Source organism: Orbicella franksi, chromosome 12, assembly GCF_964199315.1.
Source record: "Orbicella franksi chromosome 12, jaOrbFran1.1, whole genome shotgun sequence".
NCBI classification, from domain to species: Eukaryota; Metazoa; Cnidaria; class Anthozoa; order Scleractinia; family Merulinidae; genus Orbicella; species Orbicella franksi.
Window position 1 is genome coordinate 2,262,408 of NC_138156.1, and position 26,346 is coordinate 2,288,753.

Here is a 26,346-nt window from a genome sequence, read left to right on the forward strand (position 1 = left end):
TGAGTTAGAGTTAAAATAGTAAATATTTATTAAGTATTTATTAAATACATACTGGATACCTGAAAATGTAGTCCTATACATACAGGTTGTCTTATGATTTTTGTAGATTTGGTGATCCACAGACTTAAATAAAGATGCTTAAGCTTAACTTAAAATAAATTATTTCTTCTTTATTGTTAAATAAATAAATATTAAATGACATTTTCATAAATAACTCACTGTAAATACAATTTCTAAATACAGTTTAGTCTAACTTAAGAAGAAGGAGGGTTTAGGGTTTAGAAGGGTTATTGCAATTCCTTAAATGAGCATACTGAAATATTGTTAGATTTTAGGAACTCTTTGAGGTCAGAGCTCTGAAGTGTTGTCAATTCGTGCTCCCTGTCAGAAGAGCAGGCAAACAAATCAGGTCCTTCACCACACCCTCCGCAACCCATAATACTCTTATACCCAGGGTGCACCATAAGCTCACACACAGTTTTACAGTCCTTTTTAACAATATCATGTAACTTTTGTTGTATGAATACATTTTCTATGGCTTTTGCAAGTCTTGGGAGTCTCATATCTTTTCCAAGGGTGCTGAGGCCAATGAAATTATTTGCAAACCTGCAAAATTAAAGGAAACATTTTTAATTGACAAACAAAACTTAGAATCAAATATCTTAGCCAGTTCTGCAACTACTTTTAATTCTATATTGTAAAAAGATTGAATTTCTCATTGCTAAAAAGACTTGGTTTTCCATACTTGCTTGGCAGGTACAAAATTCCAGCAAATCATTGGGCAACATAGTTTCATTAAATACAAGTTGCAGTTCAGAAAATTGTACTGTATACTGTATGTATTGAACCTTTGATCCAAATATCCACAGCCTCCTCTTAATGATATATCTACTTTTCCAGCTTTTTATGCAGGAACATTTGAATCAGTCTATAAGCTTCTAAGTTGTTTTGTGGTTTAAAAAAGTGTTCACAGGATTGTCACAATTTATAGTTTTCCTAGTGTTGAATAGGTGGCCCATTAACCCTGGGGGATTATGGACAAAAATGAAAGCGTGTTGAAAAGCTCACCTTATTCCATGACTCAAGAAAACCACTTTGGCATCCTCTGCCTCAGTTATGACAGATTTGTAGAAATGTTTCCTTGATTCTTCAATCCATATGCATTCATCTAGGTTGCGTTCCACTGGTATTCTTGTCCAATGAACTCCATTCTCTTTCATGACTGTGGCAAGAATTTCACACACCTGTGGTATGACATGAACATGCTGATGTCCATTGATATGTGTGGGTAATGATCCTACAGTGCTAACAAACCACTGCAGCTGAGCCTGTACTTCATCTTTAATCTACTTTGTCAAGAACAGGAGACAATAAAATCTTAGGCTTGTGAAAAAAACATAAGCTCCTGTCACATGATAGGAGCATACAAACAGAAGATATTTGCTTTGTTAGATGAAGCTTTTTGAGATGTAATTTCTTGTTATAATATCAATACATCTTCAAGAAGACAGGTGATGAGAATACAGAAAATCATCAACATTTCTTGCCTTCACTTTGTACAAGAAATAGGAAATACATGTAGCTGTATGATGTTTACATGACTGTGATGCTCTGGCACTAAGTTTGGGAAAATGTGATAGTCCTTATTATTCAACCCTTGCCTTTAACTTAGGTTCATGCAATCATTTTACTTCTCAAAACCTCATTCTTGTGTTGTGACTGTCTTTCAACCTCAGACCCTCTGGATATCTCACAGTTTCAGCCCACTGAGTGTCTTTTAGACTCAGACATGTTGAGTGTTTGGAAAACTCTTACACGTAACTCAGACTCGGTGACTGTGCCAATTACACTGAAACACTTGGGTATTTTAAAAACTCAGACCCACTGAACATCTTGAAAACTCAGGCAACAGTGTCCCAGTGGGTATGTGAAAAAGCCAGACATATGAGGGGTGAATATGTCAGGCATCCTCTCTCTTGTTAGCAACAGACTATGTTAACCTTGGGACCTTAAATATATATTAAAACAGGCTTAAACAGTGAAGTCTGGACTCATTGTCTCATTTCCATGAGACTTGATTAAGTTTAATACCTGCAGCTTAAATCATCCAATAAATAATAACTATTAAGGATATTAAATATTTAGGTGAATTGTTTTTATAAGCTTACATACCTCATCCAGATCTATCTCTCCATTTTTCAGCGCTTCTCTAAATTTAAACTTTCCCCTCAGTAAACCTTTCTCTGACGTAAGGGTGTTGTTAAGTGTCTCTATTGGTCTTCCCTCGGTCAGATTAAGGTGAAGACCGAGGGGTATTCCATATTCCTCAGACAACTGTACCGCTTCTAAAGCCCTATGAGCGTTTGGAAGAAGACTAGCGCTAGAAACTACTCCGTTTTGAAACGACTGTACTATACCACGGTTTCTTTGATCACAGTATCCAAAATCATCGGCATTTACGACGAGAAAGCGCGTTCTGTTTTGCGGAGATTCCGCCACGTCGTCTGTCATTTTTTCCTCATTTTTGGTAAACAAACTGGTAAATAAAGAACGTGAACTGGTCAGCGGTAAGCGAACTAGTACCAGATTCCTGACCGAGAATCAAGATGGCGAACACGGAGGATGATCCGAAAGGTGAGGGAGAAAATTGAGTATTTGTTTTGTGCACTATATTTCTGTCAGATGACTTGAGAAGTATTTAATTAATTAAAATGTCAGACGTTGCGGAAGGAAAAAAAATGGATGTTTATTTTGACATAGTCCAAACACTATATTGCTGACCTACCTCCTTAGATCAAAAGCGTAGACTCAACTTTAGAACTACTTGATTTGTAAAATTCTCTATGCTTGGGCAAAGTAGATACTGGATTAAGGACAAATTAGTTGTGAAATAGGGTTGAAACTTAACTAGTGCCAAATGGGTAAATGGACCTATAATAGTTGTGTCAAGCAACAAGTGGAGTGTGGGTGTGGGGTTGGGGGGTGGGGATCAAAGAAAGTGAACTGCGAAGTTTATTTCTGTGACAGTACTTGTAACTGTCAGGATGCACGACTTCTTGGAAAGGTTTTTTATCACTTGACAGCATTAGCTTTGTTCTCGTCAACTTCTCAGTCGTCAGTTCATGGACTTCATACAAAAGAAACATACTGTTAAGTACAAGAAAAGATTTGCAGGCATCAGCAGTATCAACCCAGTGGCAAAGACAAGCGTTGTAATGTGTTTATTTTGTGGAAAACTGTTAAGGTATAAAAGTATTATGTCAAGTGTTTCCACAGTGAAATCATGGGGGTTAAAATATGTGTTGTGGTAACGGTGTTGTTTCATCAACTTTTGTTACGATGATGCGGTATTCCTAATTTTTTTTGTAGTGTTGCAGTGCCTCAGAGCCCCCCCTCCTGCGTCATGGTCCAATTTACTTAATTTTAAACTCAACATTTTTACCCTTCACATACAGTGCAAGCAAATAGTTCTCCCATGGTGACAATTGCAATGCAAGGGTGTCTGTTTACAGAGGTGTGACTGAAGATGCAGGGTTATTTTTTTTTATCCATTTTGTAACTGAAAAAGTCAGGTACAAGTCAGGGATAAGTTATAGAAAATTATATGTAAAATTTTAATTATAATGATGAAAGAACCCTGTCCATTAAAATTAACCTGATACTGCTCCTGACCACTCAATTGGTGAAGACAGCAGCATTCTGCAGTCTGCATTCTGTGTTCTGCAATTACACCCATCATGTCCAGGCTATTGTTTTTAACATTTTCAATGTAATTTTATTAATACATGTAATTTACAGCTCTCTCAGAGAAGAGGACTCAAGCACTGGTTTCACTTAGTGTGGGAGTTATTTTTATTTGCATTGGTATTCCTCTTTGGTGGAACACAACAAAAGTTTACAGAGCATCCCTTCCTTATGCTGAGATAGAGCAGCTGAACCAACTCAAGGTATTACTCAAATAGCTCATTTGAATAATAGTATGTTCTAGTGGAGTAGAGTTTTGATTACGTTTTGAGCACTTGCTTGTCTCCCTCAGATTATTGAGTGAGAAGCAAAACAAGGTGGTGGAAAAATGAGAACTTTAGTTAAGATAGAACATGTCCCCAGCTGGCAAACCAAGCTAGTAACATTTTGGCACATTTTAATTTTGGTATTAAGAAACCCTAATAAATTTATAGGTTATTGTGTACTGACTGTGATACTATATATGTTGCATGGATTAATAGTAACAATAATGTTGCAAGAATCGTTTCAGTGGCTGAGATGGCTGTGATTTTTGATTTCTCATATAGTTGAGGTTTGTAACAAACTTCAAAGTGGTGCTTCTTGGGCTTCAAGATCCTGTTGCTTTAAAAGATGAAATTGAAAAAAAACTCAGTAAAGAAAGGGGTAAGTTACAACATCTAATGTGTTCTCTGTTTTAGTGTAACTTTTTAGTAGCTAATGTTATTAAAATATTTGTGATTAATTAACCATCATAATGTTGCAATATTTTCTGTGCTCTCTCTCTTCTTTATGGCCTGATTCCTGATATTGTTATTAATTATTAACCATAACTTTACAATGTTATACTTAAATATGATACCTAATTATTATGGAAAGTTTACTTAGCCTGATAGAATAAACACAAATGTAAAACCTATATCAGACATCAGGTATATCCTTTCATTGTATTTATCAAGTACACTTTTACACCATAACAATGAAATACACTTGTCAAATGTTTAGATTATTCTGTCGTATCAGCTGCTTATAAGCTGACAGTTGAAAGGAAAGACAGCACAGATTCTGCAGCTGTGTTCAAGGAACTCAAAGGACAAACTTTGCAAGGTGAGGCAAACAAACTATTAGTTTCACCTCATCTCATTGCTGCTGTTAGAAAATGTTGTACTATGATTGGTTTGCTTCCAAAAAATATATATGAGATTATTTTTTACATACAGTCTCATCTGTTTTTAATTTTAATGAGGCAATGTTTTTCATCAACAGAGTTAGATGATTATTTTCAACAACAGGACAATGTGGCAAATGAAGAAAGACATCAATATTCGTTTTTTGTACTTCCTTATGAAAGTCTAGAGTCAAATGCCATTGATGCATATGTTGGAAAATATTTTCATTGTATCTTACACAACAACAAAGGTAGGAAATGTTTAAATCACACTAACAGCTTTAAGTGTCTTTTGTCATAATAAATAAATGCAAGTTTTAAATTAATAAATTCGTACTCAAATACATAAATTATACTAAACACTAGTGAAACTTATAATCGTACAACCTCCTGAAATAAGTTTGTGTTCTAAAAAATTGATTTTGATATTTGGATGGTTTCAATGTGTAAATTGGGTAATGCAACTTTAAAATGTCTGGATGTAATTGGAATAATTTTGTGTTTGTAGATCCAGCAAAGCTGGCATCAGCAATCACTGAGGTTATTCAGAGCATTTTTGTCAGTGAAGAAGAAGTCAACAAAGCATTTACCTTGGCTTCAAAAAGAGAATTTGCAAAGGTGTGTGAAGTAACTAATAAAACAATTTTTATTAGAGTGATGAGGTTTTATCAAGCAAAATGTATGTTCATTCTAGCCACTGATGGTTATGCAATTTGTGTGAACTATTAAAGTGTTTCTGAGTCTTTACTTTCTAACTGCTTCAAAGTGTTTGGTTTGAGATTAACATAATAGTCCTTAAAATAATAAACTTCCTTTAAATGTCTTTTTTGGTCCAAGCTCAACTCAATTGAAACCTTTGAAATTGTTATTGAAGACTTTTGTTTTTGAATTTTATTCAGAGATTCTATGTGTAAAATGTAATTTGACAAAATTCTGTGCATTGCTAGGACACTGAGGAAAGTATGAGAGCCCAAAAGTCAATAACAGGTTTGAGTCATTTAAAGTTACCATGATTGAATGTAAACAAGATTTTGATTTGGTTTGTAAGGTAGAATAATAAGTGTCAGTGTGTTTTAGAAGTACTAAGCAAGACTAGCACACTGAGCCTGCAGATTTGTCTGAATTTTTTTCATTTTATTTACTAGAAATACACAATAATTTTATATATATTAAGTTCTTTACCTCCATACTAACAAATTGTCACGAAGCTAGTTAAGCTGCTAACTAACACACTTGTCTATTATTCATAACTTCCTCAACACTCAAGAAATATGTATTAATTAAAGTAATGTATATTTTTTTAAGGTTTTCAGGTTTCCTTTACACTCCTGAACTCTGATCCAGACTTGGTGCTGGCTGAGTGGGATATCGAGTCTGCTGTACAAAGTGAGTCAAATGCTTACACCCCTGCTTACTTACTTTATTGCATATCTGAATGTGGATTCATTTATAAGTTGAATTATTTTTTAATTGAAATTTTTAACATGCTTACCTAGAATACCTGGATCCCTTTTTGCTGAAGGTTCCTCATTTGGATATCACCGTGGATTCTCAGGTGAAGCAATTGATAAACAGGAAACCTTATGGGTACAATAAATCAGCATGCTTCTATTTCTTTTCAAGTTACATTCACAAGTGGCAAAACTTAGAGGCCTTTAGTTTACTGACTATCAAGGGTTAAGGAGTTTGAACAGTGGGACCCACAATGCTGCTATTCAGTTAAAAAGAAATCAAATTTAATTTTATTGAAAGGTGCTGTATTGTTGCTTCTAATCTATACAGGTTCTTCATTACAGTAGTATCAAACTCAATCCTCGCAAGGATGGAAACACTTTCTATCTTCCTTATGATGACTTGCCTCATATGATTAATCCCATTGAAGCCAAACTTGGTATGTGAATTAAATTTATATAATTATGATCATGGTCATTGCCATTATCTTAGGAAGGGCACTCACAGTCCTCCTGAGCTTGCAGTGATCAATGTTTTCAAATGGGTATTTGGTGAATACTGTTGCCTGTACCCTGTGAGAAGTTGGTTTCTCCTACACTGAATGCTATGCTGCTCTTGTTTGGTGTAGGAGAAACCAACTGCTTGTGAGGTATGTTGTTTGGTGCAAGACAAGATACTGGGAACGAGGGGGAGGTGGGGGTGGGGGTGGGGGTAACCCATGATGGACTCATGTCTAGTATCTATAGCTGTGAACTGGAGTGTAAGGTTGGCTGACTGGACACTTTCTAGTGGATTACAAACACACTTTGCTGGTACCTGGCTAGACTTATATCAGACACTGAGTGGAGTGAGACTGCAATCGGCAAAGCTGTAAGTTTAGGAAAACGAGTAGAAACTGTTGTTAGTCTACTGAGCTGTTTGCTGGGTGTTTGAAACAAATAAAGCAGAACATTTCACAGTTTTATAACTGAGTGTATAATGTTTCTTTCAGGTTCTCATATTTCCTTGTATCCAAGTTTGAATTTTGTTGTTTATGTCCCTTCCCAGAGGCACACCCCTCTTTACATGAAAAATAAAGATGGTAAGACCTAGCATTTTAATACATAGCCCGTCTTGTAGTACTCATAAAAAGAATAAATGCCAATAGAGGTTTCATTTAACGTTTTAAATAAGTAAGTTAACAAAATTTTCTGTACTTGTGATAAAGGAAATGTTTAAAAATATACAGTGGTACTGTTTAGGTTGATATCAAGTTGATATCAAATGCTTCTGTTGTGTAAATGGGGAAGATATCCTGCTTAAAACCTTATTGATTTCAACACCTACAGAGAACAGAGACTGAGATATTGGCGACCTGTGGGCCATGCACAGGACACGCAGTCCACTGAGAAGTCTTTTGACATTTCTGTCGTTTAAGAAACCCCTGGCACTGATAAGACATTTTAAAATTTATCCTGCAGGCGAACGGAGCAGTAGCAATGCATTTTTGAGTCCTCAGTGGGGCGGAATCATGATCTACAATGTAGAGAGAACAGCAATAGAGAACAACACCAAACCACAGCAGATAGCTGTGGATATGAAGCCTGTTATGAATATATTCCTGTCACAACTCAAGCTGTTATTGGGCTGGAAACCTGTGGTAAGTATGCAAGTAATGTTACATAACAGTACGAGTACTACACGCGATTATAGCCGTATGGGGATCTTACGGTAACGACAATGATAACGGCAACAAGACCATCGCCAAACAAATTAAAGTAGTGTAATGGCTCCGCATGTGTGTTATTCACCTTAGTACAATTTTTGCCGTCTTTGTGCAAATCAGTCTGCGTTATGTTGGAGAACGTAGAACACGACGGGTCATTTTGGCGTAATTTGTTTTCGGAATTAAACGCTGTCCTTACACGTTCAGTTAGAGCTTGTTCTTAATCCGATGCTAAAGCCCTAAGGATTCTTTAATGTCAATTTATGGCTCGTTTTATCCCAGTTCTTTATTCTTTCCAGAAACCTCTTGATGGTATCGAAATGAGGCTGGCTGGCGATGTTGGAGTGACAAAATGGGTAACTTTGATTTGTTTCTTAAAGTTCACTTGTCTCTAAATGCAAAGATAGCAGTCCGGATTCTTGAATTTTGTAACATAACTGCCAAAATACCGGTTTTGGACCTTTTTGCGTTTCTTCTCCCCAGTGTCTAGTTGCCACAACGGGAAACAGAACACTGTCATGTGCGCAAAAGCAGAAAGAGTCCTTCAGATTTAGATGAGTGATCATAGAATAAATTGTTACCTCTCCAATTAACTCTGCAGGAACAAGAGTCACTGATGAGATTGAAAACAATGGAGTATTTGGCAACTTCCACCATCACGCTGACTTCACTCGCTCAGCTACTGGGAAAGATCAGCAACATGGTGATTAATGATCATATACAAGAGCAAGTGGAACAAGCTCTTGAAGCAATTCATCAGGTTAGAGAACGATTTATTTGTGACCGCCTCCCCGGGTCTACATGTGGTATATTACGTTGTGGAGCAATTGCTAAATTGGAACGAGGTACAATGGAACAATGTGTATTGACCAGTCCCTTTTCGCCTATCTGACTCGCCCCAACTCCCCACGTACGTGGTATCGCTTGTTGTATTATAGGCCGTCAACAGGGAGTTTAAGTAACTACGACGACGACGCCGAGAACAACGTCGATTAAAAAATGAATTTATAATTTACCTTCGAATCTCGCAATCTCGAAACTGAATATGAAACAGCGTAAATTTCGAAATATAAATTTTAAAATTTATTTGTCGTGGTTCACGTTCTCCACACAAAGAAGAATTTGGTCATTTCACGTTGTTGTTTTACAGGAGACAGCAAATAAATGTACCATGTATTGTATTATAACGTACGTACACAGCCATTGTATTGCTCATTAAACCTTTTGCTTAACGAGTTCTCGTTTGCGTTGTGGTTTTCTAAGGATTTTGCCGCCAACAGGCGTTCCCATGCTCTCCCTAATTCCTATCGATTTTTGTTGCCTGGCTTTTACCAAAGTGTTAATGAAGTAACTCTGATAACATTTATTTTGGTTCGTTACCTATTCATATGCAGCAATGTCTGTGATTATAACACGGAGGTAACTAAGTTGTGCTTTTGTCGTAGTCCACAACAGCTCTTCAAGATGGAAACTTAACTGCGGCAGTACTCACAGCTAAGAAAGCCATCAGATCATCAGGTTAGATATCTCCTCTGCTACGACCTGTGGTTGTTGTTGTTGTTGTTTCTCTTTTGGTTCCACTGATTAGATACCATGTCGGTCTAATTTGTGTCTGTGTGTCTGCGACGCAAGCTAAATAGATCAAAAACCAGTTATAAAATAGATAGAATGAAGCGCGCTACAAGGGTGCTGCATCCTATGGTAGGACGACTTTCATAAAAGATTACACCAATGACTGGGTCTTTCATTTCCTGGAGTTAGGTTCCATTGCTCTGTTGATCATCATGTTTTCTTGTTTATTTCAGAGGAGGCATTTTTTGACCCATCAATACTAGAGCTTTTGTACTTTCCAGACGACCAAAAGTAAGGACGATGTTGTCAACTGTGTGGTGTAAACATTGTTTCTTTGGCTCGTCACGCATACCTCCCGAACGTTGGGAAGGAGTGCGTGACAAGCGTCTTCATAGCTGGCTAGTCGGTCCACAGACTTTTTTGCAACGAGTTACTTTTATTCAAGCGCGCGAGATGAAGCGCGGAGCGTGAGAGCGGTCGTGAAGCGGACGCAAAAATTTTTCCCCCTCTAATGGGACCCCCTTACGTTCGGGCTTTTTCAAATTCCCTGCGGTTAATACTTTTGCTTGTGATCTCAACGAACTCAAGACAAATAGAGGGTATATGGACTGACTATAGGAGGCTACAGTTGTTTAGAATCCAGGGGAATTCTTTATGGTTATTAAAAGAAGCAAGAATTCATCTACTCACAGTGATATTGGCCGTCACCCAACCTGCAGGCAGAGACAAAAACGGGCTGAGTATAAATTCGTTTGCTCTTATTTCCAGGTACGCCATCTACATTCCACTGTTTCTTCCCATCAGCTTGCCAGTGCTGTTATCTTTAAGGCAGGCAATAAGGTGGTACAGAGGAAAAGACAACACAGACGAAAAGGACGAGCAAAAAGATAAACAAGATTGACACAAGCTCCGCGAGTATGTTCATCTTTACGTAGGGCAGGGAGTTTACGCCGGTCGCGAAAAAACGGTTGCTGCTTTTCGAATAATTTTGTTTCATGCGATTGACGCGCTTTGGAAGTGGACAGACAGAGTGCTTTTCGAACAATTTTGTTTCATGCGATTGACGCGCTTTGGAAGTGGACAGAAAGAGATCATGTGAATTCAAGAAATGATTAAATGTTCTATTATGCGTAACTCGACCACATGCCGTACGAACGTGCACCTGTCCGTGTCGTTAAGCAGTAAGAAAACATTCCAAGAAAGACAATATATGAAAGACCTAAGGAGGTGAAAGAGCAGGAATGTGAAAACATCAAACCCTAGGGAAATGTTAATCACAGAATTTAATCGTCAAGAAATTTGTGGTCTTTCTGGTATTCTCTTGTTGTGGTCGCTCGATTGCCAATAACCGCTTCCACCGGTGAAGTAATTGTGTGTCAGAAATGAGAATGGAATCGGGAGTTGCCTTTCAGCAGATATCAAAAGCGTGTTGCAAGAGGACGACAGGTTTTGGTCCAGAAAGTAGTCATACATTTGGAAAAGTTAGCTGATTATTTAATATTCCCAAACTACTATTTCTGTTCAGTAAATACATACAGTTGAAGCGGTTTGTACATCAAGTTTCTAACCAGATAAAAGTTTACAACAGCAAATTAAATGTGCGTTAAGGTGTAGATATTGACATTGTATTTGTAAGTGAAACATTTCTATGATGTATGCATGTGATTTTGAAACAAATTACTCGGACGGGATACTTTTTAAAAGTCCCAGATATCTGGAAAAGCTAAGCTTTCGATTATCACATTATAATGGGCTCCATCATTGTATGTCCAGCCTTCTTCTGTGATCTCGCCTGATGTTTCCAGTTCCTTCAAAGACTGGCCCTACAAGTAAGAAAGAATAAACGTTTAGATTGATAGCTTTTTTAAGTAAAATCAGTGCAGTCCCCGAAGCGGCTGAATTGTGACATACCGGTACTTTACAACTCGTTTAAGATCTTTCTCGTTAGAGAAAGCCGTTTGAGAAATTGAACTAAATAGCCAGACTGAGATGCAGACCGTGAAGGTTTCCTATACTTTTTAGTTCCCAAAGGGGTTTTAGTTTTGTTACCTTTGCGAGTTACTACGATTCGCGAAAATTCAGCTTCGGAAAGAATAGACAATCATGAAAACTTCTTCTAAATCTCTACATACCTCTAAGAACCTTTCCGCGGAACTTAAACCTCGCAAACTAATGCCCCCTCCGAGAAGGACGTTTCTATGGTAACCACAGAATGTTCTTGAGGTTTCCGATGACTTTTTATCGAATGCGCTTGGGCCCCGTTTCGTAATTTGTATACTCAGGTTAACTTACCTAATCTCGGATGCAGAGCGCATCTTTCCTTCAAACATTTCATTGGCTGCTTTGGCGACGGCGTTCCCAGGCCCCATGGACGCTACAGCTAGAACTTTGTCACCTCTGGAAAATAAAGTGTAACAAAAGATGTCGTGAAAAGAAAATTCATTATGATTTCTTGAAAGGACACCTGATTGCCGAAGATTTCTCACTGGCGCTGATTTTGTCCACCGTTGTGATAGGTTCTGACAAAACTGTGTGTTTTTAAGTTTCTAAAGGACATAGAAAACTAAGAATATCTCGTGTTCATTTTCAGAAGGCAAAACCGTAAGAGAGAAAAGCTGAACACTCACTTGACAAAGTAAGCCGTGAATTTCTGTTGATCTACGTTTCCATCGATGATCACGTCATCAAATGAATGGGCGTGACCTAAAAGCAAGTTTCAAGACCTAATGAGATGAATATGATCAAACTGCAGTATACATGAAGCATTTAAAATGTGCTCAACTGATTGTATGGCCAACCTCCCGGGGAAAATTTTACAACGGAAATTGAACCAGGTCGCTTTATGTTGACGCATCCTGCTACAAGCATTCGGAGTGAATTTGGAAGACCTGATTTGAGTATTTGATCCCAACTGATATCAGGACAACGACTTTTCCGAAACTTGCTATCACAACCCTCGTTGCATCAAGCTAAACATAGCGCGCGCCTTCAATGTCCGATTTCTGGATGATGAAACATTGAGAAAGTCTGCAAAGGGGACTCGACTGAAGAAGGCACAATACTGACAATTTCTCGAGCAAAACGTTACCAGCTTTCTAACGGAACTTGGTTTCACGCTGGAACAAATGCTGAGGACCGTGCTGAGCTTTTCAGGGGTGTAATTTCCAGTCTGATTTACGTGGTTCGATCAGTACGCTGCTACTTAAGTACGGTGTCATCACAGCTATACCCAGCAACATTAGTGCCTTTCGTCAAACTTTAAAAGAAGAATCCCATCCAAAGTACACTTCGGAAGGAAACAGGAACCAGACGAGATAAAGAATGTAAGCTTACCACAATATCTGATGCTCTTGCCATACTGTGAGGTCCAAAAGAACGGTATTGTATTAATCTCTTCGTTTCTTCCAAGCATGTTACGCGCAGCTGTCAACCCTGCAAATTAAAATTGGAACACATTTCAATGGTTATCGTATATGGAAGAAACAAGTTTATGCAGTATTTGGAGACAAAAACAACACAAGTAGGTCAAGCTACCGGGTTGAATTAATTCCCATTATTTCTGTTCTCAGATCGTGAGGAACGAGTGGTCAACGCCAGGCAAAAAAATACTTAGAGGGTGAGAGTGGGGATACCTTACTCTTCTCGTTGTTTCGATCCGATCTCGCTTGTTTCTTTACAGCCTGAGAGTCAATAAGTCAAACAAGGCGGGCATGTAACTAAGGGCACCTTGCCTACACCGCCGTTCTTTAATGCGTCAGTTCGTAACTTTCTTCTTGTACAACGCACCACGGTTAGTCCAAGTCCCAATCGGATAACGTTCTCTAGTACAAATACATATACTGAAGTGTGTTTGGCTATTTGAACTGGTCCATACTGATAACTAGCAGTACTGGTTTTCGAATCAAGCCGCGGGATCTTTCCCCTCTTTAGCCGAGGCAAAGGATATCTACGAGGGAAACTTACCATGCTTGTGTGAGATCTGCCAGTGACCAATAGATACCCTGTCCCAGTTCAACATCTTCAGAGGAAAGTGAGCGATATCTCCAGAAGCGAACACTCCTTCACACGCCTTCATGTACTACAGGATGAAGCAAAGAAATGTTTCGCTCAATGACTCGCGTGCGTGTGACTCACCGCCAAGCGCAAGTGCACATGATAAGCCTACAGATCTTAAGTCCGGTCTTTTTTGCTCGTGTCAACAGGAGCTTGATAAAAGCACCCTCAAGTAAACCTGTCATCGCAAAATTCGGGCTCCTACCTTGTCGACAATCACATCTCCACGGCTGGATAGCGGCACGCCACTAGCTTTTAAGAAATCAGTGGATGGTATTACCCCTAAGAAAGATGAAGATAAGCGGGATACACTTTTAATTAGTCGCGGACTCTTTCGTATTTACAGCAACTCGATAAAAATCCAGCATACAACATGCGTGTGCGTTTACATACGTTTTACTCGAGGACAGACCCATACAGCGTGAGCGTCGGTTTTGCCCGGGGGGACTCCCATATAAAAAAACGGGGGTGCTCGTCTGAAATTTTGGAAAGAATCCCTAAGAGGTACCAAGATCCTGCTTTGTGGGCGTGGCTTGAAAATTTTTTCACCCTTAAGAGGTACCAATTCTAAAGCAAAAGATTATCTCCTGTCAAATTTCTTTTTCGGTCAATACCCTAAAGGGTACTGCAAAAGCTCCGGCTGTGTACCTTTTTAGGATGAACACCCTAAGGGGTACGATGAGCACCCCCGTGCTTTTTTTATGTGAGTCCCCCCACCCCCGAGCGGTTTTCTACCAAGCCTCACCTACTCCTTGGACACAAATATCAGCGGGAACTTCGGTTCCATTGTCAAAACACACCGCAGTTAACTACAAAGACAAAACGTAATGAGTTTTAAAAGAACCCTTATGAACTTGTTAACACCGAACTTCCACAATTGAGACAAAAACGTCAAAACAATGAATAACCAGCTCTCTTTTAGCACTTATTCAAGTGCTAGTCAGGTGCACTCTTCTTGGACGAAATTAAGGTTACAAAATGCTTTGTATGCAAAGAAAATCTTACTTTTCCATTTTCTCCTTTGAACCCAGTCACACCAGCGTCGGTTATGAATTTGACTCCTTTACTTTCATGAATCTAAACAAAAAGCAAAAAAAGTTCTGACACGTAATTCTACAGAAATCCGTCGGTGAAAGGTTCCAGTCACTTGCTTATGAAATTTGCTCAGTCTTATACTTTAACAGCGAATCTCGGATTTTAATGTTGCTAAGACAGTGTACATTACCTTTTTCAGCATGGAGCCAATTTTCTCTCCAAGCACATTCGTAAAAGGAATACTGCTTCTTCCGACACATGTTACAGAAGATGCTTTATCAGAAAAGTTAGAGGCCAGTTCCATACCTAAGAGACCAGCCAAAAATAAACAAACTGCATTTCAAATGGTCCATAAAGAAGTAACTTAAAGCTATTTGCTTACTAGTCAGAGTTAATCACAGTGAGATAGAGCTTGAAAACAATCATGCACCTAGACTGGATGATTTTAGGTTTTGCCCCCTCCCCCTCACACCCCCCCCCCCTGCCCACCCCCTTCAGCTGTCTTAGTAGTGTACTAAATGTAGTGTAGACAAGTGATGAGAATGGAGATAACAACAAAAAAATGATGAGAGATTATATCAAGTATAACGAAATTGTTCAAACTGAGATAAAGCCACGAGTGAACGTCATTTTGCACTCAAAGCGTTCTTACAGTACTGTAAGTATGGACAATAAATTGATCAGTACAGTGTTAATTAATTACCGATAAATGAAGTTCCTATGATCACCACATTCTTTTCAGCGACCAATGAAACTGCAGAGAACATAAATAAATATATATATATATTTAAAATGGCTTTCTTAATTCAAATTTGTAATGCACTGGTCAGCCAGATGGCCAATACTTATATTTATAACCACGAGACTGCTTTTACTTAGAGAAAAAAAAAAAAAAAACAGAAAAATCGTCACACAATGCTATGTGACTCTTACTTGTTATAAGAGTTGTATGATGAGAGGCCAATGCTTCAAGTTTGATCAACACAAACTTAGGAGTTTTAATTTCTTGTTTGCACAAACCCTTTCTCTTTCTTAATAACTCAGTCTTTTGAATGATCAAGTCCATGGTTCAAGTGCTATACCACTAGCCAAGGGTGCTAACTGTGTTGCATTCTTAGTCAAGGCACTTTCCTCTTTATTTTCTCCAGCTAAGAGTATGCATGAGGCAAACTGATGTAACATGAAGAAACCTGGAGTGAGCCAAACTCCAAGGCTCCTTCAGGTAGAGTAGTCAAGTTCCAAGTCAATTCATGTTATGGAAACGAAGATAAGGTCTGGTGGTACGGGTGACTTCAGTTACGCCTGAGAAAGGTTAATGTTCACTTTGGTTTGGTTGTGAATGTGAATGTGAATGTGAATATATATATGTAGATAATACACATACTAATGTTGTTGGCATCATCTGGGCTTCTCAATAGGAAAATGTTCTCCAGATCACTCCCAGGGAGATTTAGCTTTCTTGGTCTGAAAATGAAACCAGAAAATATTCAATTATTTTACTTATATAAAGAATTACCGGTAACATAGACAGTTTGATGGACAGAATGAAAATTCGATTTGTAGACAAGTAGACTCACACAGAAATTATTGACAGAAAGACAGACAACTCACTCATGGTGAGGAACTGGTTAGACAGATGGATAATGCAGACATACACCACAGAATGACAGACTGGCAGTCACAAAAACAGACAGCTAGAGAAAGACCAACAGAAAAACAACAGGAAAAGAGGAAAAGGGAAACTAAGGCAGTAGTTGACAGATGTTTGAGGAGATGGTAAGAGAGTCCTTATGGATGAATGAGTGCATGCTATATATTGGGATCATACTGCAAGCAGAAATCACTCACTTTCCTCCAGTAGCAATCAAAACATTGTCATAGTTCAAAACTCTGCCATCACTCAAAGTGACAGTTTTCTTGTTGTTATCCAATGCTGTAGCCTATATTGTACAAAAGAACATCTTTTACTAAATACAAAATGATTTTTCAACTGAGCGTTGCAACGAAGCTGCAGGAACAAGAATTCTATCTACACATAACCTAGGTGTTCAGAAAATGGGGGCAGCTATAGGTGGATAAATATATGTTATTGGCCAGCTGGGAGGTCTGCATAGTGAAAAACTGTGACCGAGGTCTTGAAAATGCTGTCCCAGGCCGCTGGCTGAGGGCAGCATTTTCATTTGGGTTTGTTTATGCAACTTTGTCATTGAATCGGTTTACATGCCATCTACAAACCATTTGTAAAAAATCTAATGAGCAAATGAGCAAGTAACTCAGATACTAGACAAAGAAAGATGTATCAGAGAACAGATTTATTTCAAACTACTTTTTTTATGTTAGTTGCATTTAGTTCACCAGTTCAGTTCTCCCAAAGTGTTTTTCCGGTGTGAAATTTTGTGCAAAGTTTGAAGTTGTACTACAAAAACAATATTTTTGTCAGTCATTGCAAATCACTCAAAGTCAGACTTTTCTACTGCAAATTGCGTAGCAGATAGCGAAGAAATTCATTAAGTGTACTCCACAGAAATTCTCTCAATTACAGCAATGATCAGAGAGGTAAACTTGACTGAAATTGACTCATTTTTTACTTAAAATTGTACAGATGGAGAGACACAACACAACTTCAAAAAACTCAATTGAACCCACTTACAGTGACTTTCCTTGGCATTTAGAGGTGAATAGAGATAAACCTGCATTGATAAATCATCTACAGAAGTGTGAAGAGGGCGAAAGATTGACAATTACCGCTAATTCGTTCCCGAAAATAGATCAACTCGACAGATTCCGCCCGCTGTGGCGGTGCGGATGAGAAAATTCTACCTGCTCCAGTAACCAATCAGATTGCAGGATTTGTTGAATTCCGCCCGCTCATGAACTGAGAAAAAGATAATAATGCAGTATGCGGGAGCTACAAGATTTGTTCACTAAAGTCTTCACTGGGCCTGAAGTGGCCCATACTGCTGTAGCTCATCCTGGTTTCTGCACCATGAGGTCACTAAGAATATGGGACACTGTTATATTGCACAGTTAACCCCAGCATTTAATTCAACAGTGTCGATTTATCCAGGGTGGAAAGAGAGGTCATGGTCAGAATTAAGTATCTTGCCCAATAACACAACAATATAACCCAGGCCAGTGCTAAGAACCACGACTCCTCGATACAGAGTCCAGTGAGCTATCCATCAGGTCACTTTGTCTCTCACTGCATAGGTATGGGCAACCTGATGATGGAAGGTGCAAGGCCGGGGTAGCCTGTGTAAGACTATCATCCCGGCCAGCAGCAGTTAGCAATACTGGTAGTTGCTTAGCTTCATGCTATCATAATGGGATCCAGGAGAAGGTCTGGCTATAACATGAGGGAATGTTTGTCAGTCAATTCAAGGGTGTCTTTTCCCAACTGAATTGAAATCTATGGCCACGCTAACTCACCTCAGCTTGACTGATAAACTCAATATCATACTCCTGGAAATATTCCAAAGAACGCAGCTTTATTGAATCAGCAGTTGCAGCCAATTTCTATAATAAACAAAGGAAAACTATCATCAATCCCACGTAGAGTAGGAGCATACTCCCTACAGTTAAGAGTGGTTTTCAACTGAGTTTAGTAAAACCAAAATCAAAATAATCACTCTGGCCAATCACAAGCGACACACTCAGACAACCCTGTGAAAGTAATCAAAACTCGATGCCAATATATCTAGCGGGTGCAAAGCACAGGAAAATGTGGGCTAGCAAATCACGACTGGCTTAGTTTTAACTTTTGATTAGATGACAAAGTGAATAGATGCAATTTTTTTAAGCCAATCACTTAGCATGGTAATGCAACACCAAAGCAAAATTAATGCAAATTTATACTTTCAATATATAGTGAAGCAAAAAATTGCTCTTAACACAATGAGTATGGTTTGATCAAACCACTTGATATTGTCTGGTCACTGACAATGTGAGCTGATTTATTTTTATGGAACCAAATTAACAAGAAGGAGAAAGTTCTCTTTCTGTTTATATCATTGGTGAAACCTTTCATTGGCATGCAATCTGTAAAACCCAGGAGACGGGGAAAAGAAAAAAAAATGAAATATAATGAAAGAAATAGCACTTAAAAACAAGTCTATTACTGCTCTCCAAAAAACCTTTCAACATATTATTTAACATGCATTGATGACAGGTTTTCTTTGTTTCGTTAACTATGTAAATGATGTACATGTGTACACAGTGTTCATTTTTCTTTTGGGAAGTCATATTACCATACTGTACATACGTAGCGAGTGTAGCATTAGTAGAGCTGCTTTTTGTTTGAAACTTAAAAGGGAGAAAAAAACTGAACATTTACAAACTGTATTGTTTTAGCTATGTAAACTAAATGATGTAAGTAGTCTTATCTGTCATATTGTACTGTAAGTTAGTATTGTTCTGTAACCTTACTATCTTCCTCTTTTTATTTTGTTTAGTTTTTTTCCTTTTTATATTGTGTTTGTAAATTAATAACAAATAAACCCAGGAGTCAACAAAAGATGGAAAACTATTTTACAATAAAGTCTTTCTGTTTAAAACACTGCTATAACCAGAAAATTAGTCAGATCTCTTTGCAAAATGCAGAACTCTACACTAACCTTACTCAGAATTGGACGATCGTAGGGCACATGCTCTTCTTTTGAGACCATGATAACACGCCCTGCAAAAGGTGCATCAAAAATCTGTGAAAAAGTTCTTAACAGGCCCATATTCATGGTGATTAACTAACTTATGATGATTTCACTTCCTCTGATGCAGACAGAGTGCTGTAGTCAACTTGGTTGCACCTTGCTGAGTACTGCAGAGAACTTGGGCTTCATCATTGTCTAGACAATGATGAGAGAACAGTTTGAAAATTTATTGCCAGTGAGAACTGTCTACTGATCCAAAATATCACACAATGTTGCAACATTTTCTTGCACTTCTCCTGCTTCCCATCTGAACTCAGCCATTCCTCTTCCCATCCTCTCTTTTAATTCCTGTCTACTGTAGACTTCCCACTGCTAACCTCCACCCTCTGTACCTGCGGCCTCCTTAACCTCAGGTGATCATGTCTTTTTCTCCTACACTTACCAGAGGATTAGCCTGGCTCTCACTGTAACTTACTTGTACAATGGTTGTTATTTATTTACTTTTTTTCTTACCTTTAAATCCCTCCTCCCTCAGTGTTTCCGCTGCTTTCATGGCTGACCCACCTGCAGAGTTAATATTTAAAAGTTACCTGTTAATTTTAATATTTAAATTAACAACCATTTGTATTCATCAAACACTCCCAACCAATTCTCACCTCCACCAATGATTACAAAGACTCTCTTGTCATAATTTGTGTCTGCTTTGACCATCTTCTTCACTCTTTTATGGGATGTTAATTGCTACAGCAAAGTAAATTGAAAGTATAATTGTTATTAATAATATCATATTTTAAGACAGATTCCGCTCAAAGTTCGAGCAATGAGTGTAAAAATTATTTAGTAAAATTTACTCATAGCACTGTAACTTTGGGAATACTATTTCAAACCACTCACTTAAGTTCATTTCTCCAAGAGACCCCGCAATTAAATTCTCAAGCATCTCAAGAAAGTTAATGTCAAACCTCATAAGAATGTTTAAAGCATGTGTTATTGTGTTTTTAACTAACGCGAAACATCTGTTTTTATTGAAATAAGGATCAAACTTTACATCTAATTTCCTCTTGCGGGGTCAGCTTGAGAGCTTAAGTCTCGATATTAAGTTCTTCTTAACTGTATGCAAAATATTACCATGCCATGAGGGTTTTTTGGTAACTTAATTGTTGCCATTGTTGCTCGAAAGTTCTGAGGAAATCATCTTAATTAACAGCTAGTAGGTATGTTAACATTATTCAATAATGAGTCAGTAGTCCCTAGAACACGGAAGATTTGTTTTCTTACCACAACTAATGGCCATTTACTGTCGCCGAGCCACAAAACATTCTTTCCTCATGACGCAGGCTTTAGTTACTTGTTGTTGAAGGATAGCGGGTCAAAATACATGCAGCTTTGCAGAAATCATACCTGCATTCTTCAAATCTATACAGCGAATATGTGACTGCATGCATGCACTCATAAATGTCGGGGGGAGGGGGGCAAATCGGCAAACAAATTCGTCCCAAAAATTCTTGAGACAGACTGGATTTGGATTGTGTTACACTATGTGAACGCAAAAATTTTGTTCCATTTAACATTGTGAACATTTTACCTCTGGATATGCTCTCACAATCACATTATCATTCTTGATGACCACCTGGAAAAAAAATTGAAAGATTTAAATCAGATAATTTATTCAGCAGTCTAAGTGACGTCACAAAACAGAGCCTATACATTATAAAGCTAGACTCAAATCTCATCACATATGGCTCATGTGATGGATAAATGAAAGTGGCACCTAAGGTTTTTAAATTAAACTCCAGATCAAGTATGTGGTCTTTAAAGGTAAATAACAAGCTGGGAAAGGGAGTGTGGGTTCTTTATGGTAATACACTTTTAAGTGGTGAGGTGCCACAATGTTTCTTTAAAGTAAGTACCAAATGTGAGATAAACATTTAAAAAAAAAAGCAGCGTTTTATCGGATTTAAGACATGAGGCGTAGCCGAGTGTTTTAAACCCAATAAAACACATGTTGCGAGTTTTTTGAACAGCTTCAAAAACGTTTGTGGTAGATCTGCTCAAGAATAATCCTTGGGTTTACTATTATTTTTCTGGAGAAAATCAGCTGCAAAATTTAGCCGTGTCTTTTATCAAATTTAAAGACACTCATTAAACATTCATTTCTTTTGTATTTCCTTTATGAATTATTAAATGATTTTTTCAATTTCAATTAATTTATATTTACAGACCTCAAATCTGGGTATACTGTCTAGTCCTGGAAAGTCTTCAATATCTCCAGTCTTGATATTAAAGCATGCTCCATGCCAGGGACAGCGAACTCGTCCATTGCAGAGATGACCAGTAGACAGTGGCGCTCCATAGTGAGTGCACTTGTGACCAACAGCAAAGTACTCTCCATTTTCACGCACCAGCAGTGCTTTACCTTCTCCAATATCAATCGTTTTCATCCTTTGCATAAAAAAATTAAATGCAAAATTTAATTTAATTAATAACAGAGAAAGCACTTTTTGAGTACAGTGTAACCTCCAGTTGCCACCACCTCTCAGGTCAACGACCAGTTTTCCAAATAACCAAAAAGTTTCTAAGTCAGATCACTCTATTTGGAACCTCTTGTAAGCGACTGCGACCACTTTTGGAGCAAAAAGTTTGAAATGGTCTTTTGTTTTTAACCTCCCATAAACGACCACTTGACAGATAATAGAGAGAAAATTGATAATAACGTGTTGTAACATTATTGCATTCCTGGGTAGTACAAGAGACGGAAACTTCTCAATGGGAAGTACCGGATTTTTTCTCGAAATTGACTTTTCACATGAATGAAACATTTAAAAAGTTAGGAGAAAATGCACATACACTGTACTCTATCTGTCTTGAAAAAGACCTTAAATTTGTTATACATAATTACAGAAAATTAGAAATGATATCCCTCTGCAGTTACCATATGCTAATGAAGCAAAATTTTGACCCAATATGGTCTAAGCTCCCATAAGTGACCACCTCCTGTAAGCGACCACCTATGTTTGACATTTTCAGTGGTCGCTTATGGGAGGTTTGACTGTATGGCTTTTTGCTTTTTGTATACAATATGGAGATATCACCTGGCAAACTAAAAATTGGTTGAAGTACTTTAAATTAACCACCTTAAATTACAAGTAAGTCCTGGGTTAAGCGAGATCATGTGGCATGTACTGTTCACAGACTTCCATAATGATAGACTGTTAAAAATAGTCAAAACAACCAGGTACCGAAAGTGGAAATATCTGAGTGTGATGAATTTGAAACCACCATGAACATTCATATGTATTTGAAGTAATGCATGGTTTCCAGAGAATATTCAAACCGACCTAAGGAGGGTTATCAGAAATTCCAGGGAGGGGGGGAGGGTCTCAAAAAGGCAAAATAAATTAACAGAATGTATAAACCAAAGCTGGAATTTCCCAAGGGATTGGGTGTTCTTATAACCAATAGAACCCTCCAAGGAAGGGGTACATGGATATGAAGCAGCTCAATTTAATTTCATATACTTATAAATAATATTATTTTTATTTAATATGTAGTAAATTATATGATATAACTTTCATTGTCACATCATACACTCCAAAGCGACAGATTACTCCAACAGCCTGATTTTAACTTTCCCAAATGAATTCATCAAACCAAAAAACCCTGAGATTCAGTGTGACGATGAAGTATTGGATAGAAACATACTGTGACCAATTTTTTTAAATTTCTGACCAGCATAATATTATTATGATACAGTAGAACCTTGATTTAACAAACCTGTATATAACTAAGTCCTTGGTATAATGAACAATATTCTTTGCCACAACAATAGTAAAATACATGGAAAAGAACCCTGATATAGCGAAACCTCGTTACAGCAAACACATTTTGTCAGTCCCTTGGCCCTTCATTATATCAAAGTTCCACTGCATGAGAAAATTTACTTTCATCACTATTCCAAGGACTTTAGGAACACTCTGGCACGATTAAAAAACATTAATCAAAATAACATATGAAATAATCTGAGCATATGTAAGTCTCTTAATTTCACTGCAGAAACAAATTAAATTAGATATTAAATGTTCATGATGAAGAAAATTCCTTACGTTCCATCTTCCAGACAGTCATCATACTGGCCCACATCAACCTCAATCATGCTGGTACTCTCTGCAGATATTCCTGAGAAAAATAAGTTATTCCCTTAGTTAAATTCTATTAAGGTCTGTAGGTACTCTAATCAAATGGTTTTATTTACAGATCATCTAGTGGATATTTTAGGGGATGAAACTGGTATTGAATCAGTTAAGTCCAGGTAAGCAGTGCTAGGAAGCTTACCATTGTCACCATGGAAAATTTTTGATCAATTAGTTTTTTTATATCTGTGTGATTCTGTTTCAAATGGCCAAATTATCAAACTGTGATAACTTGCCCCCAGTTTCAATGTTCGTTGGACGAGATTTTTGAAATTCCCAAAGGAGTGATTGGTGATTTGAAAATTTAACCTCTTTACCCTTGATGGTTGCCACGTTTTATTGACTGGTTCAGAATAGAAGCCAGCAAAAAATTGTGGAAAAGATGTCAAAATTTATTTAAGAACCCTCTCAAGTGATAATGGTGCAGTGTGTAACACTGTAAGCCAAATTATCAAATCAAATGTCCTCAGAGCCCTCTTTTCCTTAATTATGCCAAGAAGCTAAGTCTGAGGAAAGAAGAAATTATTGCCTTTGGTTCCTATCAATCACCTACTAGGGAATTTGCTTGTCTTGAATCTATATTGACTCACACTACTTTTGGCATACATTAAAATTTTATAAATTGAGTTTATCTGAGAGGTATTATTTTAAGGAAAACGACCAATTTTTTAAGTTTAAAAGACATGTTTCGACAGAACTTCTGTCATCTTCAGTTGAATGAATGATTACAAAGCAAGTTGAATAATAGTAGGCAAAAATGCTAATTAAGACAAAGGTTAACAATAGAACATGAAAAGATGTAAATTAAAAGGATAATTTTAGATTTACATGGCGTAATTGCTGATTGACGCAAGGTAGTTCTTTTTGAATATGGTATTATTCTTAATAAATTAATAAGCTTACTTCTTCTAAATTAGTCATTAATTTTATTAATACAGACCTAGTTGAGAAAATCTTTTTCTTTTTCTTTATTGATAAACGAAAAACCGTGATGTAACATCAATATCCTTAGATATGGAGTCATGAGTTTCTAGCAGGATGACATTGCCGTATACATAACGATCTTGGCGAACGCCTGTCAAAAGACGTTGTTTGACATAAAAGCTAATGGCTTCCATCTTTTGACAGGTATTTATGCCATTTTTGCAGGTGTTAAATACGCTATCGCAAAAGCAAATTATTCTCACGTTAAAGACAAAAGTGCACTAAGCCTATTTTGTGTAAGCGTGTTAGCCTAGATAACATAATTTTTTATTCGGTCTCACCTTCGTCAACATGAGCTGAAGTAGTTAGGGTTCCAGTGGTAGAAAAACTAGCAAAAGATGGTGGAGGGACCCTTTTAACTACCTTCTTTTGCCTCTGAGAGGAAACCGTGACACCCATAACAGGAAAAAACCGATATGATAATTTTTTGTGCAAATGATGTTTACGTAGCAGCCTACCGATAAAAATTGCACGCACTTGCGATCGTGTCCAGAGATTTCTCGCTTCGCGCATCATGCATAGAATTTGCAGGTGCTAGACATGTTAGTAATGACGTAGGTCGATTTTAGGCATGGATAATTATACCTCAGTACTTAACTTTTCCCTAGAAGGTCATCAGCTACAAGCGAGGAACACTCCTATTCGGTACGTATTCATACAGTCAACCTTATTGACAAAGCCAGAGGTGGAACCCTTGATTAGATCAGTGCTTCACGTATTAAACACGAGTTGTAGCTTTACACAAGCCAACCGCGAGCCCAAGTCAGTCTCGAGTCACGAGTCAACCTCGAGTCAACCACGAGTCAAGCCAATATTTTTTCTTTTGTCTCGAAAAAAAGATTGTAGGAAATAAAATGTATGAATATAGATGATTTTCTTCATTTGTTCATTTCGGCTCTATAAGGTTATTGTCACGATTGTCGTTGGTTTCTTGATGAAATAAATGCAGCTTTGCAACACTAACACAGCTCTGCAAACATAATCCTGCAACAGTTATCGGAACTTTAAGGTCGGGCACGAAATTCAGGAAAGAGGCAACTCACTCGCGTGGCACGAATGTTTAATATCGTTTAACTTTTCTCTGAGTCAGCAGATAGTTAACTAGATTTACGTCACTCACTATTTGGATAAGATAATATGTCGCGTAAGACTACAAGACGGCGCGAGCGATCCTGCTATTAAAATGTCCTGTTGTTGACTGCTAAGACGATCTATATTCATATATTTTACTTCCTACAATCTGTATTTTTGGGGGGACAAAAGAAAAAAAAAAAAGAAAAAAAATTGGCTTGGCTCGTTGTTGACTCGAGGTTGACTTGGGCTCGCGGTTGGCTCGTGTAACGCTACAACTCCGTAAACACCTTTGTAATGTGCCCGCTCCGAAACAAACGCAAACGAGAAAGCAAGTATTGAGGGAAGTCAAATTTCACAGTGCAAGGTATAGGAGGACAGTACAGAGAACAATCATAAGAATTTGACAGAACACCTGCTACAAAGACTAAAATGATGCATGTCCTCAATATCTAATAAGATAAGATACAGCTTTCATGCTCACATTGGATTCTTGTGCTCATGCAACTCTGACCCAGAAAATCACCTGATCTTTACTGTCAGTGCAAGCTATTTCTTAAATTCCGCACTCAGAGATTGAACCTCAGTGTTTATTGCTCAAAATTAGACAATTCTTAAAGTTTTGGATCCTCAGTTTTAGAAGAAAAAGAATAATCAAAGAACTACAGCTGTAACCATTTAGATTACACAAGAGTAATGTACTTCCACATTCTATTAACAGTAAAAATCAGAAAGCAGCTTGCAGAA

At 37.6% G+C, this 26,346-nt stretch overlaps 3 protein-coding genes across 6 annotated transcripts; 1 reads left to right on the forward strand and 2 right to left on the reverse strand.

Annotated features, from left to right (window-relative positions):
- Positions 1-265: 265 nt before the first annotated feature.
- On the reverse strand, positions 266-2,588 carry LOC145463244 (carbohydrate deacetylase-like). Of its 2 annotated transcripts, none has more exons than XM_081446980.1 (3): positions 2,173-2,588; positions 1,069-1,346; positions 266-606 (listed from the first exon to the last, which is right to left on the reverse strand). In XM_081446980.1, exons 1-3 carry the CDS (start codon positions 2,509-2,511, stop codon positions 288-290), a joined length of 936 nt encoding a protein of 311 aa, XP_081303106.1. In that variant the 5' UTR covers positions 2,512-2,588; the 3' UTR covers positions 266-287. The 2 variants fall into 2 exon arrangements, with proteins under 2 accessions (XP_081303106.1, XP_081303107.1); XM_081446981.1 differs by having other exon boundaries at positions 1,069-1,244; positions 2,173-2,587.
- A 9-nt stretch (positions 2,589-2,597) lies between these two features.
- On the forward strand, positions 2,598-11,319 carry LOC145463239 (GPI-anchor transamidase component PIGS-like). Its single transcript, XM_081446975.1, has 17 exons — positions 2,598-2,634; positions 3,799-3,947; positions 4,293-4,389; positions 4,729-4,830; positions 4,990-5,142; positions 5,400-5,509; positions 5,839-5,878; positions 6,197-6,277; positions 6,388-6,446; positions 6,674-6,782; positions 7,335-7,424; positions 7,804-7,982; positions 8,348-8,404; positions 8,650-8,808; positions 9,494-9,566; positions 9,854-9,911; positions 10,389-11,319. The coding sequence occupies exons 1-17, from the start codon at positions 2,607-2,609 to the stop codon at positions 10,519-10,521; spliced, it is 1,677 nt and encodes a 558-aa protein (XP_081303101.1). The 5' UTR covers positions 2,598-2,606; the 3' UTR covers positions 10,522-11,319.
- On the reverse strand, positions 11,099-26,339 carry LOC145463237 (apoptosis-inducing factor 3-like). 3 transcript variants are annotated; one of them, XM_081446973.1, is made up of 20 exons: positions 25,127-26,339; positions 23,458-23,530; positions 21,577-21,796; positions 20,940-20,984; positions 20,011-20,095; positions 19,868-19,918; positions 19,322-19,383; positions 18,138-18,224; positions 16,557-16,648; positions 16,093-16,172; positions 15,412-15,462; positions 14,899-15,014; positions 14,679-14,750; positions 14,419-14,482; positions 13,879-13,955; positions 13,584-13,698; positions 12,954-13,052; positions 12,248-12,323; positions 11,913-12,017; positions 11,099-11,443 (listed from the first exon to the last, which is right to left on the reverse strand). In XM_081446973.1, exons 2-20 carry the CDS (start codon positions 23,505-23,507, stop codon positions 11,431-11,433), a joined length of 1,560 nt encoding a protein of 519 aa, XP_081303099.1. In that variant the 5' UTR covers positions 23,508-23,530; positions 25,127-26,339; the 3' UTR covers positions 11,099-11,430. The 3 variants fall into 3 exon arrangements, with proteins under 3 accessions (XP_081303099.1, XP_081303098.1, XP_081303097.1); XM_081446972.1 differs by having other exon boundaries at positions 25,114-26,339; XM_081446971.1 differs by lacking the exon at positions 25,127-26,339 and adding an exon at positions 24,810-25,106.
- Positions 26,340-26,346: the final 7 nt, after the last annotated feature.

What these genes read in the sequence shown, in the direction of transcription:
- LOC145463244 (XM_081446980.1), bottom strand. Translation starts at nt 2,511, where the DNA reads ATGACAGACGACGTGGCGGAATCTCCGCAAAACAGAACGCGCTTTCTC. An exon ending in GAGAGATAGATCTGGATGAG is followed by an intron (nt 1,347 to 2,172) that starts GTATGTAAGCTT and finishes TTGACAAAGTAG; the next exon opens with ATTAAAGATGAAGTACAGGC. An exon ending in TTCTTGAGTCATGGAATAAG is followed by an intron (nt 607 to 1,068) that starts GTGAGCTTTTCA and finishes TTAATTTTGCAG; the next exon opens with GTTTGCAAATAATTTCATTG.
- LOC145463239 (XM_081446975.1), top strand. Translation starts at nt 2,607, where the DNA reads ATGGCGAACACGGAGGATGATCCGAAAG. An exon ending in AAAACTCAGTAAAGAAAGGG is followed by an intron (nt 4,390 to 4,728) that starts GTAAGTTACAAC and finishes TCAAATGTTTAG; the next exon opens with ATTATTCTGTCGTATCAGCT. An exon ending in TATTGGGCTGGAAACCTGTG is followed by an intron (nt 7,983 to 8,347) that starts GTAAGTATGCAA and finishes TATTCTTTCCAG; the next exon opens with AAACCTCTTGATGGTATCGA.
- LOC145463237 (XM_081446971.1), bottom strand. Translation starts at nt 25,044, where the DNA reads ATGATGCGCGAAGCGAGAAATCTCTGGACACGATCGCAAGTGCGTGCA. An exon ending in TTCAGCTCATGTTGACGAAG is followed by an intron (nt 23,531 to 24,809) that starts GTGAGACCGAAT and finishes TATTTTTCTCAG; the next exon opens with GAATATCTGCAGAGAGTACC. An exon ending in CATAGGAACTTCATTTATCG is followed by an intron (nt 15,015 to 15,411) that starts GTAATTAATTAA and finishes CTGGTCTCTTAG; the next exon opens with GTATGGAACTGGCCTCTAAC.